The sequence below is a fragment of the Panthera uncia genome, assembly GCF_023721935.1.
Source record: "Panthera uncia isolate 11264 chromosome A3 unlocalized genomic scaffold, Puncia_PCG_1.0 HiC_scaffold_11, whole genome shotgun sequence".
Classification (NCBI taxonomy): Eukaryota; Metazoa; Chordata; class Mammalia; order Carnivora; family Felidae; genus Panthera; species Panthera uncia.
Genome location: NW_026057578.1, coordinates 1,388,138 through 1,404,701, shown reverse-complemented (window position 1 = coordinate 1,404,701; position 16,564 = coordinate 1,388,138). Strand labels below are relative to the sequence as shown.

Here is a 16,564-nt window from a genome sequence, read left to right as displayed (position 1 = left end):
TGCCGGACGGCAGACCGCAGACCGGACGCCGACACAGCAGGTGTTGAGGGTCTTAGTTCTGGGAGCAGGATGCCTGGGATGGAGGTGCGGCCACGAGGGAGCACCTGCTCGGGGCCCCTCTCCCTGGCCGCGGGACAGTGTTCTGTGCGCACGCGGTGTTCGCTCTGTGTGTGCCTGAGTCCGAACGCTAGTCACAGTGAACCGGGGCCCGCACTGACCCCCGAATCTGACCTCAGTCACCTCTTCGAAGGCCCTGGCCCAAACACGCCCCCGCTCTGAGGGGCTGGCGGTCGGGGCTGCAGCACGCCTTCCTTGGGGAGGACACCGTCAGCCCCGAGAAGCAGAGACTATGTGGGGTTTGCCAGAAGCAGCTGGGCTACGGGGAGGGTCCGGTGTCTTCTCCCGCAGGGAGCGCCAGCGGGCTGACGGTTTAGTTCTGGCGGGAGCGCCGGCCGCGCAGGGGGGACGCCCAGAAGCCACCGTGCACCCGGCAGGATGTGCTGCTCTTTCTAACGGTGGGCGGGGTGGGGGTGTGGGGGCCGGGAGGGAACGGGGCTGGGCTGGGGCCTCGGCGGAGAGGAGTGTCTGCCTTTCTCCTAACCCGTCCGCGTGGCCGCACACGTGCTTTGCGGCGACATCCTGAGAAACGTGCCGTGGGCAGCAAGCACAGCGGCCACAGAACAAGCCGGGCCAGCTGTGGCGCCCTTTTTCCCTCCTGCGTGGGCCGCGCCCTCCAAGTGCTGGACTGCAATGATGTCCCCTTCGTGCTGAGGGCACGGAAAGCGAGCGGGGTGTGAGTCTCCTGCGGAAGTGAGGCAGGACGGTCAGTGCGGAGACCGCGTCCACACGGGGCGGCCCTCCCAGCGGCAAAGCGCACGGCTCACGCCGGCCGGGCATGGGGGGGGGGGGGATGGTGCGGGCCATCTGACTCGGTCCCGCTGTGCCTCAGCCCCGCTCCCCGACTGTGGCTTGCTCACGTGTGTGGGTCTGGGAGGTCCGGCCCCGGATTCAGAAGGGGGCTGGCCAGGGAAGGTCAAACCCCATCAGACTGGGTAGCGGACAGCAGAGCCATCGGCTGCCCCGAGGGACCGGGCATGGGGTGGGGGGTGGGGAGGGGGACACGCTCCCGGCGATATCCGTGCTCCGAGGGCAGATGTAAGCTTTCTGACCCGGAAACTCTTCTCACAGGACGAACCGGCCCCCGGAATACCGTTCGGCGGCTTCCGTGGCCGCCCCCGGGTCGCCCCCCGGTCGGAGATGCCTCAGCGCTCGACGGGGGACAAGCCCCCGACGTCGGTGCCACAGCTGGTCCTCCCGAGCCCGCCCTCGGCCGCGGACGGCGGGAGCGGCCACAGCCCCCCCAGCAGGCGGGCGTCCCTCGGCTCGCCCCCCAGCCACGACGCCCTGGGCTCCTGCAGCCAGCCGCTGTGCCAGCCGCCGGCCGGGAAGCGTGACCCCCGGGCGGCCCCCGAGACGCGCCGCGTGGCTGCGGGGCCGCAGAGCGCGGCGTGTGGCTGGCGGGCCTTCGCGCCCGAGTGCCTGCGGGCCTTCAACACGCCCAGGGCCTTCCTGCTCTTCCTGTGTGCAGCCGCCTTCCTGCAGGGCATGACCGTGAACGGCTTCATCAACACGGTCATCACCTCCATCGAGCGCCGCTACGACCTGCGCAGCTACCAGAGCGGCCTCATCGCCAGCTCCTACGACGTGGCCGCCTGCCTGTGTCTCACCTTCGTCAGCTACTTTGGGGGCACCGGCCACAAGCCGCGCTGGCTGGGCTGGGGCGTGCTGGTCATGGGCGCCGGCTCGCTGGTGTTCGCGCTGCCCCACTTCGCCGCAGGCGCCTACGAGGCGGAGGGCGCCGAGGGCCTGGGCGCGTGCCGGGCCAACCGCAGCCTGGCCTGTGGGGACCGCGCCTCCGGCCTGTCCGGCTACCGCCTGGTCTTCATGCTGGGCCAGTTCCTGCACGGTGCGGGTGCCACGCCGCTCTACACGCTGGGCGTCACCTACCTGGACGAGAACGTCAAGTCCAGCCACTCGCCCGTCTACATCGGTGAGTGGGGTCGCAGGCGAGGCAGCGGGCGAGCGCAGGGGCTGGCGGTGGTCCTGGCCGACCTCAGCCTGGCCCCCAGCATGTCTTGGGAGTCCGGGGGGGCGCGCGCAGAGTAAGTGGGCCTGGGGGCTGGCTCGTGCCCCGGGTCAGCCAGGCGCTGCCCTGCTGCCCCCGGGACTGGGCTCGAGCCTCACGCTCCCGCTGAGACACCCTCGTTTACGGGGAGGGGGGCGTCAGATTTCGGGGTTTTCAACCTCGTGGCACCACGTCCCCGCGTCCCTCCTGCCAGGCCAGGCTTTCCCAGGGAGAGGTGCTCGGGGACGCGCGCGAGGGACCGGCTGGAGCTCCAAGGCCTGCCCTGACCCCGTCAGCTGGCCGCAGCCTGCTCGTTCCCACCTCGGACTCTGTCCCTCTAGTCACCTAGCGGTGCCGACCCAGGGACGTTGGGGTCTCCTTAGTCCAGCGACGCCCTGGTGGGCCTGTGATGCTGCGTGGAGACAGCCGTGGCCTGGAACACGGGCTCTGGGGGTCTTTGCTCTTCCGGGAGAAAGGGTCCAAATAACATCTGCGGTCGGCTCGGCCAGGAAAGCTGTAAAATTTTTTTTAAATGTTTACTTATTTGAGAGTGAGAGAGAGAGAGAGAGAGTGAGTGCAAGCAGGGGAGGGACAGAGAGAGAAAGAGGGACAGAGAATCCCAAGCAGGCTCCATGCCATCAGCGGAGAGCCAGACACAGAGCTCGAACTCACGAGTCATGAGATCGTGAACTGAGCCAAACTCAGGTGCCCACCCGACTGAGCCCCCAGGCGCCCTAGAAAAATCTTCAAAGCAGCCAGATTTCAGACTCCGTGAAGGCCGCCCCGACGTAAACCCTGGCCCAAAGGGTCCGTGTGACGGGGGCAGATAGGTGCAGACACACAGAGTGGGGGGCTCCTCGCAGGTGGGCTTCTGAGTGTCAGTGGCTCACGAGCCCTGGGGCAGTGGACGTGGCCGGCCTCAACCTCTCTGCTTCTCCCCAGCCATCTTCTACACGGCGGCCATCCTCGGCCCCGCCGCTGGCTACCTGATCGGAGGCACCCTGCTCAACATTTACACAGAAGTAGGCCGACAGTGAGTGGCCCCAGCTGAATCTGCCCCACGCGGACAGCACCTCGCCTGGGCGGTGGCTCCCTCAGAGCAGGACACACAGCAGGAAGAAGCTGGGCTGGCCCTGCTCTGGCGGCCCCAGGGTCTGGGGTCTGGGTGGGGGGGCGGCCCTGGGGTCTGGGGGGGGCTGGCCCTGCTCTGGTGGCCCCGGGGCCTGGTGGGTGATCCCCAGGGTCTTGGGAGGGCTGGCCCTACTCTGGCGGCCCCGGGGTCTGGGGGGGGTGGTCCCCAGGGTCTTGGGGGGGCTGGCCCTGCTCTGGTGGCCCTGGAGGCTGGGGGTCCCTGAGTGCAGGCCCTGGGGACGGAGACCTGGAACCAGGCGAGACCAGGTCACCAGTTTTCTGATACCCTTTGCGGGACTGAGAGCAGATTTCGTGCTGCCAACGTGAGCTTCTGTGTGGGGTTTTCCACACCAGGCAGGTCTCTTCTGACACCCGTTGGGGGTCCTAAATTCAGCTCAGGTCTGACAGACTTCCCAGGGTCAGCACAGACCCCACAGGTGAAGGCTCAGCCTTAGGAGACCACCCCCTGCAGACGCCAGCCTCAGGCACTGGGTCCCCACGACTTCCGTCCCGCCTGGCTACAAATCGGGGTTCCCACGGCCCTGTCCTTGGGTTTTGTGAGCGGCTAGGACAGCTCCCAGGCCTCAGGAATGTGCTTTACGCACCAGATTACCGGTTTATTAAGCAGATTACGACCCAGGAGCCGCCAGATGGAGGAGGTGGAGAGGCCAGGTGTGGGAGGGGGTGCCGGCTTCCGTGATGTGCAGTGCGCCACCCCAGCACCCACCCCCCCCGGAGCCCTCCGATCCCCTGGGCTAAGGTCTTTCAGGAGCAGCGTGCGGATGCCCGGCGTGGGCGCCCTGAGTGCACGTGGGCAGGACGCTGACCCCAAGTGTCTCCCCCCACAGGACGGAGCTGACCACCGAGAGCCCCCTGTGGGTCGGCGCCTGGTGGGTGGGCTTCCTGGGCGCAGGAGCCGCCGCCTTCCTCATCGCCATCCCCATCCTCGGCTACCCCCGGCAGCTGCCAGGTGGGTGCGTCGCTCCTCTGTCCTCCTGGGGGGGCACCCCTGGGGAGTCCGGGCCCTTCGCCTTCGGGGCGAGGCCACCGTCCTGCAGGGCCAGCCCGGCCACGTGCAGCTGACCCTCAGGCGCCCCCAGGCCTGGGAGGGGGGAGCCTCAGGCAGAGACCTTGGTCCCGGCCACTCGCCGACGTCTGTGTCCTTCCAGGCTCCCGACACTACGTGGTCATGAGAGCGTCGGAGACATGCCGGCTGAAGGACAGAGGCCACGAGGCGGCCAGCAACCCCGACTTCGGGAAAACCATCAGAGACCTGCCTCTGTAAGGACCTTGTGGGCGGGGGGGGGGGGGGGCGCTCCTGCCCGTGCCCATGTGTCCTGCAGACCCTTGGGGGGCTCACACATGCCGGACCTTGACCCCAATCTAGGAGAGTCCGCGTTGCCCCTCCAGGGCCGTGGTGAGCACACAGCTTCTGAACCTCCTTTGTGGCCCCACGGACTCGAGGTCTCAGCCCCGAAATCCGGGCTGGGAGATTCAGAGCTGCACACAGAGCCGGTGAGGGACGGTCCCGACGGAGGGTCCTCAACCTGCTGTGTCCTCTGTCCTCTGACCTTTTCATTAAGGTCACCTGCACGTGCCAGGGTTCCAGGCTCGCGCCTTCTCTCTGCCTTGAGGCCTCTGATGACCCAGGAAGGGACGGGACTGTCTCTGGCCCCCTGCCCTCACTGCCCTGCACCAGCCCCCACTCCTCATGTGCTCCCCTCCCTTGCGTGAGACCTGGTCTGTCCCCTCTCCCTGGGGTGTGGCCTGGTCTTGTTTTGTGGGCTTCATGGACCCCTGGCCTGTTCTGGTCTCAGGGAGACTCGGGGCCCTGGGGGTGGGCTCCTGGCCGCCCATACCCTCTTCACGGGACCAGGCATCGCACAGGGGGCTCTCGAGGGAATGGGGAAGGAGCCCCCGGACGGCCTCCAGCCTGATTCCTCGGCCTCGCTGAGTACTCCCCTGCCCCCCGGTAGTCTGGAGCCGGAGCCCAGGAACGGCCGTGTCTAACTGGCCTCGTGGGGCCAGGGGCTGTTGGTGGCAGGAATGAGCCCTCGTTGCCTGCCTTCGCCGTGGGGAGGGTGGAGGGGCGCCGGGGCCGAAGGTGGCCTCCGGGGAAGCCCCGGAGCTGTCTGCTGTCCCCGTGGAGAGGAGGCAGGGCCGGCGTGCTAGGGGTGGAAGGTGGACGGGCCTGCCTCACTTCGGGCTTTGTTCTCCTGCTTCCTGCTTCCTGTGGGGCCACCCAAGAGCTGCCCGCTCAGCAGGGTGCCCCAAGGCGGGTAAGCCGCCAGGGGCCGCACTGGGCAGGGGCGCAGGAGCGTCTGTGTGAAGGCCGGGTCGCCCCATCTCCCAGCAGCCACGGGGAGGCGCTCTGAGCTGGAGCAGGGCCACCAGTGCTCCACACGCAGCGCTAGGGACCCAGCACGTCAGCAGCGCTGGGGACAGAGGGCCGAGAAGAGGTCTGTGTCCAGGCTTAGTTCCCTAGCCAGTTGCCGGTAATAAAATAAATCCTGGAACGTGTGCCCTCTGTTAACATCACGACTAGTTCTCCGAGCAAATTCAACACCAGATTTTAGCAGAGCCACCTAGAGCCTGGGACGAAGTCTGCACACCCTGGGGAGGGTCACCTGCCCCCCCCAACCCCAAGCCTAGCCGAGCGCCCCGAAGCCTGGGCCGATCTGAACAAGACCCAGGGAAGGGGCCAGCCAGACACAGGGCGTCCCCCACACAAGGCAGGACCTGCGAGCCCCAACAGAGGAGGTCCCGGGGAGGGGCCGGTGCCCCGGGCCCCCCCCAAGCCCCCACCCGCCAGCATCCCTCTTCTTCCCTTCATGGACATGGGACCCAAATAATTAACCAAAAAGCATTGTTTTCAGTCTTCCGGCTTGAAAGTCAGTTTTGCATGTGTGTCGCTCTGGGGCGGGGCAGGTGCCATGAGCCGCGTGGAGCGTCTTTCCTTCGCCTCCTCCTGGCCGCCTGCTCGCATGTCCCGGTGCAAAGCCTAGTCACGGCTGCACCGCACATGCCTACTTTCCAAGATCCAATTGCCGGCCTGTGGCAGGTGCCCCGAGATGTGAGCAGGGACTCTGGGCTCCCTCCCGGTGTGAGCACAACCAGCAGCGGGGTCTCCGGGGCCGGGGCTCACGAGGACGGGCTTCACGTGTGGCACAGCCCTGAGCTGCAGACCCGGAGAGCGTAAGCCCCGAGGGCCATTTCAGAGCCGGCCCCCACGGCGGGCTGAGGGTAGTCATTTAGTTCCAGGGTTTGCTTTCTCGTAGGTGCGGGAGAGGGAGGCGCTGCCCTGCGGTGACCCGGGGCTCCAGAGAGAACCCTGCCCCCAGCCCACATCACTCCCCGGGGCCAGGGACAGAAGCGTACCGGTCGGCACCTCGGTGCCCAGGTCCAGGCACCTGCCGCCCGGCGGCTCCGGGAATCGGGAAAGCAGGCATTAGAGCCTCAAGTGCGGGCGGCTGGCTGCCCCCCGAGGCCGAGCTTCCGAACTTGCGGACCCCCCGTGGCTGTAATTTCGTTCCCACTCCAAGCGTCGTGCCTCCACTGCCCCGTAAGGACGGTGTGCTGTGTTCTATGCTGCGTGTGTGGTCGGCACACCCGGGCGCCAGCCCTGCTCGGCCCAAATGCCTGACAAGGTGCAGAGCAGTCCGGCCAGAGCCAGCGGCCCTCGGAGAAACGTGCTCACGCGAGGGCAGGCGGTGTGGGGCAGGGCCTGGCGCCCAGCCCGTCGCTCGGGGCGGGGACGCAGGTGGACAGCAGTCAGAGCCCGCGTCAGGCGCTCACAGAGATCTCTCCGCTTCTCGGTGAGACCTGAGGCCGAGAGCGCCCCGGGGCCGTGCAGGGCTCCCCGTCCTGATCCCCAGAGGGAAGCAAGGCCGGCCTCACTGGGGAATGGGCAGGTCAGGTCTGAGGGGCCAGGGCCGAGGTCCTTCCTCAGGATCCCTACGACACCACCCCCAAAGTACACACCAGCCGCGTCCACCCAGAGGCTCCTTGGAGGGCCCCCTGTGCCCCCTTCTCGAGGGCTGGTGGCTGAGAAAGGATCCCAGCCTTCAGTGCCGGTCCCCATCCGTGGGGACCTGGCCAGTCCTGGACTTGGGGACAGCCGCCTCCCCCAGCCCCCGGCTCCTGACTCCCCCCACCGCCAAGTGATTCCACGGTGGTGTGGTTGCTCGGGGTCTCTCCCCGCGCCAGAGCTGAACTGTGGCGGAGGCGGTGAGGAGGTTGATTTAGCGGCTTGCTTTCCTGGAGCTGGTTCTCCGCCGGCCTCACACCCCGTCCTGACCGCCCTGGGGGAGACGTGGAGGGCCCCCCACTCCCCAGCCCCCTCTGGAAGGGCACTTCCTCCCTGCTCTGGCCTGCTCTGACCCTCTGTCTCTTCTCTCTCGTCTCCCCATCCAGCTCCATCTGGCTCCTACTGAAAAACCCCACGTTCATCTTGCTGTGCCTGGCGGGAGCCACCGAGGCCACACTCATCGCAGGCATGTCCACGTTTGGCCCCAAGTTCCTGGAGTCCCAGTTCGGCCTGAGCGCCTCGGAGGCTGCCACCTTGTTCGGTGAGAAAACTCGCTGAATCCTCGGGGTCCTCTGACTTTTCGTGAGTTGTCGGACGAGTGAGGGGTCTCCGGAGTCTCTTTTACAAGCGCACGCGGCTCCTGTGCACGCGAGGACACGCGGGCGCGTGGTCCTGCGGGGAGGCCCCCGGAGCGGGTGCTGGGCCGTGCGCAGTGTTGCTTTGTGGGAGCACGGACCGCAGCGTGCTGACCTCCTGGGGGGGCCCGCTCTGGCCGGGAGGGTCCGGGGCGAGCTCATCGCCTGTGACGCCCACTCACCCCCTCCAGCGTCCCTGGCTTGTTGCAGAAAGGGTTTGGCTAGTGGCACCCAGACCCTCAGGCCCGGTCGCACCCGGGAGCCAGGGGGCCGGCGTCCCAGGATTTCACGGGACCGTGGGGTCGGAGCCCCGGGACCCACCCGGCCAGAGACATTCTGTGGCCAGAGCCAGGCTGGGCCCCCCAGGAGAACGAGGGCCCTGCTTAGACCCCCTCCTGCTGCTGCCCAGAGGGCACCTGCAGCCTCACGGAGAACACACCAGGCGGGACGCGTTACCAGACGAGCGGTCGATGCCGGGCCGTGCCAGACGTGGCGTGGATCCTGGCCGGGAGGGTCAACACCCCGTGTGGAACGTGGGGACGTCTGGGCAGCACATGGGCCAGTGCAGGCCGCCCCCCAGGCCTCGGGGTTCTGTTCCGGCACGGGGCTTGGGCATTGAGTTAGGGACCCCGTCCCCCTATCTAATGCCCCCAGACACCCCTCCTTGCCTGGCCTCTCGGCCCCATCCACAAGCGCCTCCCCTTTCCCAAAGCGGCCCCTCCCTGTGCTCACATTGTCCCAGAACGGCCACCTGCTCTGGGGTCCCCCGGGCTGCAGCCCAGAGCTGGAAGGGGTCCATGTCCTTGCTGGAAAGGCAGGCCCACCGAGCCCCACACCTGTTCCACCCCGTCCCTGGGACGGCCTGGGAGCTGCGCGCCAACCAATCCCAGCTTCACGTGAAATGGCGCGGGCCACGGATTTCTCGAAGGTGGCTCACGGCTGGACTCGCAGAAGCTGTGGTTTTCTGGGGAGCACAGTCCCTGGGCGGCCTCCCGGTCAGGCGGGCAGCAGCGGCGGGCTATTGGCCTCTCGCCCTCCCAGTCCCGCCCCGCCCCTGCGGCCCCGCAGGCCCTCACTGAGCACGTCCCCTCTGCCGCAGGGTACCTGGTGGTGCCGGCCGGGGGTGGCGGCACCTTCCTGGGTGGCTTCTTCGTGAACAAGTTCAAGCTCCGTGGTGCGGGCATCATCAAGCTATGCCTTTTCTGTGCCCTGACCAGCCTGCTGGCCATCTTCGTGTTCTTCATGCACTGTCCCAACGTGCCCGTGGCGGGTGTGACCGCCAGCTACCACGGCGGGTAAGGACCGAGAGGTGCCCGGGAGAAGGGGAGAGCCCAGCGCACCCGTCGGAGGCCCCGGTGGCCCCGGGGGATGGCGGCGGTGGGGTGGGGACTCGGTCACTGTTTGGAGAAGGTCAGGGCTAACGGTCGCTGAAAGACAGCCCGGCATCGGCCCTTTGGAAGCCCCGGGCTCCGTCCCAGCCCCAAGCCCGGGGTTCCCATCTGGAAAATGAGACTCCGCTCACCCAGCCGCTCTCCATGTGTGGACGTGGAAGGTGGCCCAGGGTCGGCTCCCGTGTGCGACCGACTCACGGGAACGTGAGAGCGACAGCCGGTCAGGCTAATATCTGAAGCAGGCTGCGACGGTGGCCGCTGGGACGGGCGGCCCCTCTCAGGGACTCCTGGTGCCGCTGGCGGGTCGGGACCGCAGACCTCACAGTGGCCGTGGGAGCACTGTCCCCCGACAGGACCGCCACGGTCCCCCCACGAGGACCGTGCTGCCACGGGAGGGAGGCAGGCGGGCCCTGGGCCAGCTCCCAGGGAGGGTGCTGAGGGAGGCGGGAAGGGTCCGGATGGGCATGGGGTCTTCCATCTGAGTGGAAAGAGAAGGAAGCCTGCGCGTCCGTGATGGCCACCGTGTGCACGCGCCCCTGAGCCGTGCAGGTGCACAGCTGCCACCTGAGGGGCTGGCGCCCCTGGGGGGGGGGGGGCGCTTTGGCCCCGTGCGCTCTGAGCCACCTGCCCGTCCAACCACCAAGTCGGGGGAAGTGCACCGCGCACACGGAGAGCAGAGCGGAGCGCGGTTTGCGTGGCGTGAGAACGCCCAGCGGGTCCACGGGCAGGAGGCAGGGAGGGGAGCACCGGGAACCGGAGGCCGTGGCTGGGGGCGGGGGGCGCGAGGCCCCCGGCTGGGCTCCCCACCTGCCCCGGCCCCACCGCCCCCTCGTCTGCCGCCCGCAGCCTCCTGCCCCAGGGCCGCCTGGAGCTGACCGCCGCCTGCAACGCGGCCTGCGGCTGCCGGCCCGAGCTCTACAGCCCCGTGTGCGGCTCCGACGGCCTCACGTACTTCTCGCCCTGCTACGCGGGCTGCCCGGAGGCGGCCGAACCCGGCCCCGGCGGCCAGAAGGTGAGCGTGGCCGCCGCCCCCCCCCCCCCCCCCCCCCCGTGCCGTCTGCGCCCCGGGAGGGCCCCTGCCCCTTCCTCCGGTAACCCGCGCTGTTTGCGCCCCTCAGGTGTACCGAGACTGTAGCTGTGTCCCTCAGAATTTTTCCTCTGGTTTTGGCCATGCCACTGCAGGGAAATGCACCTCAACTTGTCAAAGAAAGCCCCTCCTTCTGGTTTTCATATTCGTTGTAATCATATTTACATTCCTCAGCAGCATTCCTGCGCTCACGGCAACGTTACGGTAAGCCCGGGCCTGGGTTTCGCTCAGGCCCAGAACCTTCCCTTGCAGCACGCTGCGGTGGAGCTCTGCAGATCCCGCGGGGTACGTGCCGGGCCCCCCACACACCGCGGCAGGAGAGAGCCAACTGCCTCTGTGAGGTGCTTGCCACCTGGGGAGGTGGCCACGCAGCCTGGGGCGTGGCCAGGACTTGGCTGCTAGCGTGGGGGGTGTGACTTGGCACACGGCCCACCTCCCCGGGCGCTGACGCGGCTGTCTCACGTTTCAGGTGTGTCTGTGACCGGCAGAGATCGTTTGCGCTGGGAATCCAGTGGATTGTGGTTAGAACTCTAGGTACTGTGCCCTGTGAGGAAGCCACGTACAGTTGTGTAGTGCGTTCGCTGCACAAGGGCACCCGGCCTGTGTCTCCTCACGCGCGGCGGGTGTGCATTCGGCTAGTGCCCGCTTTGGAGAAGGACGCCATCCCCTCACCGTCCACTAGGGGGACCCATGGTCATTTATTTGCCTTTTCCTCATTAGCACAAAGGCTCCAGGGGAGTCGCGGGTGATTCGGCACCTCCCCCCCTGGTGCCAAGTCCCCAGAAAGGAACATTTACGTCCCGTTCGCACCCCCCGCGAACACCAGTGGCTGACTGACATCACCCTTCTGGGTCTCTCGCTGCCCACCCGCCCCCTCTGGCCCCCCGCGCGGGTTGGGGTCCTGAGTGAGCCTCTTTCTGCAGGGGGCATCCCGGGGCCCATCGCCTTCGGCTGGGTGATCGACAAGGCGTGCCTGCTCTGGCAGGACCAGTGTGGCCAGCAGGGCTCCTGCTTCGTGTACCAGAACTCGGCCATGAGCCGCTACATGCTCATCGCGGGGCTGGTGTACAAGGTGAGTGCGGGGGCGCGCTGGAGGGGGGCGGGGCCCCGGGGCCCCCGGGGCCCCGGTTCCCAGAAGCGGCCTCCTTCCCGGGGCCCCGGTTCCCAGAAGCGGCCTCCCTCCCAAGTGAGAGCCCGTTGTGGGGCCCCAGCCCCACGAAGCCCCTGCCTGCCGGGGCCTCCCCCCTGCCGCCGGCCCCGGACTCCGGTCCCCTAGGGCTTTGCAGGGATGAGACCCCGCTCCGCCCTGCGAGGGCAGATTCTGGCGGGCCTGTCCGCGTCTGGGGGCAGTGGGGGCGGGGCTTATGGACCCCTGAGCAATTCCCGCTTCCTAACCTTGAGGTGCCTGGGGCGCTGGCCCACCCTCCGCCCGACCCTGGGAAGAGAAACTGCCTGCTTTATCACGTGTTTCATGTCGTGTGGGGAGAAGCGCGGTATTTATAGTTTGAATTTTCCCCGATGGGAGGAAGGGACACGGAACCTTCACAATAAAGTGAAATCCTGCGGCCAGCCTGTAGGAGTGTCTCGATTTTCTTCTGGGGGGGGGCTGCTCAGGGGTCTCCCCCTTCCCTCACGTTTGTCTGAAGCATCTCGGGGGTGGCGAATCCTCAGCCCCCTGGGCTTATCTCCACACGGATTAGCATAATAATAGCCACGTGTGAGAAAGGATTTGTGTGACCCCAGAGGAAGGCAAGGGGTCAGTCGGAGGGGGACATGGCTTCCTGGGAGCTGCCCCCGGCTTTTCCTCTGTGCCCCTGTGCCCGGAGCAACAGGCCGGTACCCGGGCCGTCTGTCCACCCAGACGATGAGCCCTCTGCGTCAGCACAGCGGTTACGGTGGCTTCTCAGGTCAGTGTTAGTTTCAGCAGGAGTAGCAGACAGGTTCCGAACGCGCCCCCTCCCATCCCTGCGCCAGAGTGGACACGGGTGCCACGCTTATCAGGCTGGTGATGCTCCCAGAAACGCTAAAACCCAGCATCCGCACGTTAAAACACACACGTGTACAGGGGCGCCTGGGGGGCTCAGTCAGTTACGTGTCCAACTCGGGGTCAGGTCATGATCTCGCGGTTCGTGGGTTCGAGCCCCGTGTCGGGCTCTGTGCTGACAGCTCGGACCCTGGAGCCTGTTCGGATCCTGTGTCTCCCTCTCTCTCTGCCCTCCCCCCCCCCCAAAAATAAACAAACTTTTTTTTAATTACAAAAAACCCTGAAGATCTTTATTCCTCAGTTTTGGGGGCCAGAGGTCCGAAATCCGCACGTCAGTTCCTTCTGGGGGCTCTGACGGAGGGTCTGCTCCAGCCCCGTCTCTGCCCCTGTGTCGTGTGGCCTTCCCCTGGGTGTCTCTGTAAAGCCACTGTCTCCTTGCTCCCACGAGGACACCTGTCACTGCAGGCAGGCCCACCCGACACCCAGGATGATTTCATCTCAACCTTCTGAACTTAATTACACCTGCCAAAACACCGCTCCAACGATAGGCTCTGGGGGTCGACACGGGGCTCTTGGGGGGGGGGGCACTGTTCAGCCCAGGACGAGCCCCCCCACCCCATCCAGGGCCAGTATGTCGTCAAATGCTGGTTTTCATTCCCTCACTGACAGTATGGGTGTCCACGCAGGGGCGGGTTATGCAGGAAAGACGGGTCTTCTCTCCGGAAGCAGGGTCCTCGGGACCTCGGGAGCAACCGGGCCGCCTGGCCTCTTCCTCTCTCCCAGGTGCTGGGCTTGCTGTTCTTCGCCGCCGCCTGCCTCCTGTACAAGCATCCGTTGGAGGCTCCCAATGGCCTAGAAGCTTCTCTGCCCAGCCAGTCCTCGGCCTCCGACACCCCCATGGACCTCCAGGACGCCCCCTCGGCCCTCCAGCTCCAGAGTGACATCTGACCGCCCACCCGTCCGCCCAGGGACACGAGCCAGCTGCCTGGCACTTCCTGCAAGCGCTGTCTGATTTCTCCCCAGAAGGGCTGACCCCTTGCCGATTGATACCCCAGGGCTGAGGACCCTCCAAAAATCTCTCCTAGGATCCTGAGGGTACTAAGCTGGTGGGGGCCGCACGTCCGAGTCTCAGAGATGCCGAAGAGAAAGAACGCAAGGGATGGGGGGACGCGGCGCGCCTCCCTCCTGGCCCCGGGGGAGAGTGTGACTGTCCCTCCGGCTCAGGAAGACCGAGGCCCCGCAGCCCAGCCCTTCTCACAGTCCGTGAACGGACAGAGCCACGTGGCACTGGATTTTGCCCGGGGGCCTCGAGAACCCCGGACGCGTCGACAGCCATGATTTTCAGTCTCTCTATGCGATCTGAGCTGCACTGTTACAGAAAGTCCAGAACCACCTGCCGGCCGGTGTGAAGCTGCAGCCGCCGGGGGGTTCGTAAGTCACTGTTCTGTCCTGGAGACTGGAGAAGCGTCTGTCACTGCCGGTGGCTCGCACACGGGGCTCGTGCTGCTCCCGTTCATCGTGGCACCGTCGACACCGCGGGGTGGGAATTACAGAGCACTGACCCCCGCCGGGGCGTGTCACCGGCCGTGCTCCTGAACGGGCCTCATTCGGCGCATCTGGGGACCGGCCTGGCCCTGACTTCCTGTGTCTCTTCTGATGCGGGGCAGCTAGGCAGGCGGCCGTCCCCAGAGGCACGGTCCCTGCTGTCCCCTCCCATCCTCAGAGCTGCAGCGGGACGGGACGCGTCGCAAAAGCAGATATTTATGGACCAATATTTTGCAGAACCTTATTTATAGAATTTGTTTTTTACCTGCTCGTGTGGTGGGCATAGCGGCCGGCTCAGCGGACATTCGTGAACTCTGCCTGGAGGAAACTGGGACTCCCATGGGATGTTTGCGGATGTCCTCAGTTAAAATTATGTGTAAATAAATATATTTTGATATTTAAAGCAAACCTCTCTGGCCAGTGTGTTTTCTTTCTACGAAGGTGCAGAGTTTGATGTTTGTACACCCCCTTCGTGTGGGTTTTTGTGAGTTTGCGCCCCAAAGCCAGTGTCGGGCTGCCCCGGGGACGAGTGCTCTGTCGGCCCTGCGCCCTCCCGGTTGGCCTCTCGCCACCCGCCTCGCCAGTGACCCCCGTTGTGCCCCAAGGGTCCCCTCCCTCGGGGGCCCAGCGCCAGCTGGGTGGGCCTGAGCCCTCAACCCAGGGTCCTACTTTCCTGAGTGACCCGCAGCACCAGGATTCAGATGGGGACGGCCGGATTCAGCAGGTAGCTCAGGAAGAGTGTGCGTGTGTGTGAGGGGGGACACAAAGGCACCCCCCCCCCCCCCCACTGCGCTTTCTCCCTGGGTATCCAGATCTGACGCAGTCCCTCCCAGGTGGAGCCCAGAGAGTCCACAACTACGCCCCGGGGGGGCCCTGGGGGCAGCTCACAGGTGTCCTGGACACCAGTCTCACCAGCCGGCCCACGTGGGCCCACGTCCCGGATGGGCCTTTCCTTCCACTCCCCACGCTTGAATCCTGACCCGGCCGCTTCCGTTGGCCAAGGTTTACGTGGTGAGCAGGAAACAGCCTCCCTGGCCTTCTGGACCACGTTCGAGAATTGACGGGGCACCTACTGTATGCCAGGCCCTCTGCTGAGCGGTGGGGAACGGGGGAGACACTGCCTGAGAGGTCCCCACGGCAAACCCAGGCCGGGCGGGAGGGCCGCGGGCCCGGGGACACACAGCCTGGCAGGGGCGCTGGGACCCTCTTAGGTGCGCCAATGCCCTCTCCCCGGAGGAGGAGGCCCTCAAACCCCCTTCATCCTGGCGGACGCTGGTACCTCTGGATTCCCTCCACCCTGTCTTTGCCCTCGAAGAGGGTCCAAGCTGGGGTGGTGCTCACTTAAGCTCGTGTCTTTTTCTAAGCAGCTTTATTGAAATACGAATCACCCACTTAAAGTAAACTAGGGGCGCCCGGGTGGCTCAGTCGGTTAAGCGTCCAACTCTTGATTTCGGCTCAGGCCACGATCCCAGGGTCATGGGATCGAGCCCCTTGTCGGGCTCTGCGCTGAGCACGGAGTCTGCTGGGGGTTCTCTCTCTCTGTGTCTCTGACCCTCCCTCTCCTCCTCTCTCTGAAAATAAATAAACGTAAAAAAAATAAGGGAAAACTCAGTGGGTCTTGGTCTGTTCACAGGATTGGACCAGCATCGCCAAGGCCGGCTGGAACGTTCTCCTCACGGAGACCCCCCTTGGCCTGCGCCCCCCAGCTCCCCTCCCCACCCCTGCAGCCACGAATCCACTCTCCTCCCTGTTTGCCTCCTCGGAGCATTTGCTGTGGGCGGGACCGCACCGATGGCGTCTTCCACGCCTGCTGTGCTCGCCAGGTGCCGTCCAGGCCGTTTCCCGAATCCTGTCTAAGGTCGAATGACAGTCCGCCGTGTGGACGGGCCCCGCTGCGTCGGTCACATTCCTTACAGAAGAAACAAAGTCCCCGGCTTCTCCCCGCCCTTTCCAGGCTGAAATACAGTTTTGCTCACTTCGATGCTGGGATTGGGGTAATGTCCTCCAGCAGGGCTCTGACCGCGAGCCGCGCTGTGGCCGTCGAGGGGACACAGCATCTTCCGTGCACACGCGCACCCCATAAGCACGTCCTGACAGCCGCGTCCACGCCGGTCTGCCCTGCTGCGCCCCCGGCCCGTGGGGTCCCCAGGATGGGGTCCGCCAGGCTCACCCGGGTGACCTCTGGCCCAGGCCGGCCGGGGAAGGGCATCCGGGGACACGGAGTGTCAAGGAGTCAACTAGCAGGGGCAGGTCTGGGGGGCAGAGTGCCCGGGGCCGAGCAGGCCCCCCCACCAACCAGGAGACGGGCCTTCGGGCTGGAGGTGAGGCTGGCGGAGTCACACTGGAGATCCCCCGGTGGTCCGGCCTGTGGGCGAGGTGGGGACGAGAGGCTGGAGGGGCAGGTCCCGGGTCAGCCCCAGGAAGAGGTCTCACCGCCCGCGAGGGACAGCAGCTTCCATCAGAGAGGAGCACGGTTCCAATGTGCGGGATCCTGGGCGTGGGGCTGCCAGGGCCTGACCTTGTGGCCCACCCCCCCACCCCTTCCCACCCCTTCCCACCCCCTCCCAACCCCTCCCACCCCCTCTCACCACTTCCCACCCCTCCCATCCTTTCTCACCCCCTCCCACCCCTTCCCACCC

The 16,564-nt window shown here is 66.2% G+C and overlaps 1 protein-coding gene across 1 annotated transcript; it reads left to right on the top strand.

Moving 5' to 3' along the window:
• Positions 1-1,176: 1,176 nt before the first annotated feature.
• SLCO4A1 (solute carrier organic anion transporter family member 4A1) lies at positions 1,177-14,333 on the top strand. Its single transcript, XM_049650496.1, has 11 exons — positions 1,177-2,050; positions 3,068-3,158; positions 4,105-4,226; positions 4,426-4,537; positions 7,670-7,824; positions 9,018-9,213; positions 10,156-10,321; positions 10,428-10,600; positions 10,866-10,930; positions 11,320-11,468; positions 13,164-14,333. Exons 1-11 carry the CDS (start codon positions 1,258-1,260, stop codon positions 13,326-13,328), a joined length of 2,187 nt encoding a protein of 728 aa, XP_049506453.1. The 5' UTR covers positions 1,177-1,257; the 3' UTR covers positions 13,329-14,333.
• Positions 14,334-16,564: the final 2,231 nt, after the last annotated feature.

Coding starts and splice junctions, on each gene's coding strand:
- SLCO4A1 (XM_049650496.1), top strand. CDS start 1,258: ATGCCTCAGCGCTCGACGGGGGACAAGCCCCCGACGTCGGTGCCACAG. Junction 3,159..4,104: donor TACACAGAAGTAGGCCGACA/GTGAGTGGCCCC, acceptor CTCCCCCCACAG/GACGGAGCTGACCACCGAGA. Junction 11,469..13,163: donor TCGCGGGGCTGGTGTACAAG/GTGAGTGCGGGG, acceptor CCTCTCTCCCAG/GTGCTGGGCTTGCTGTTCTT.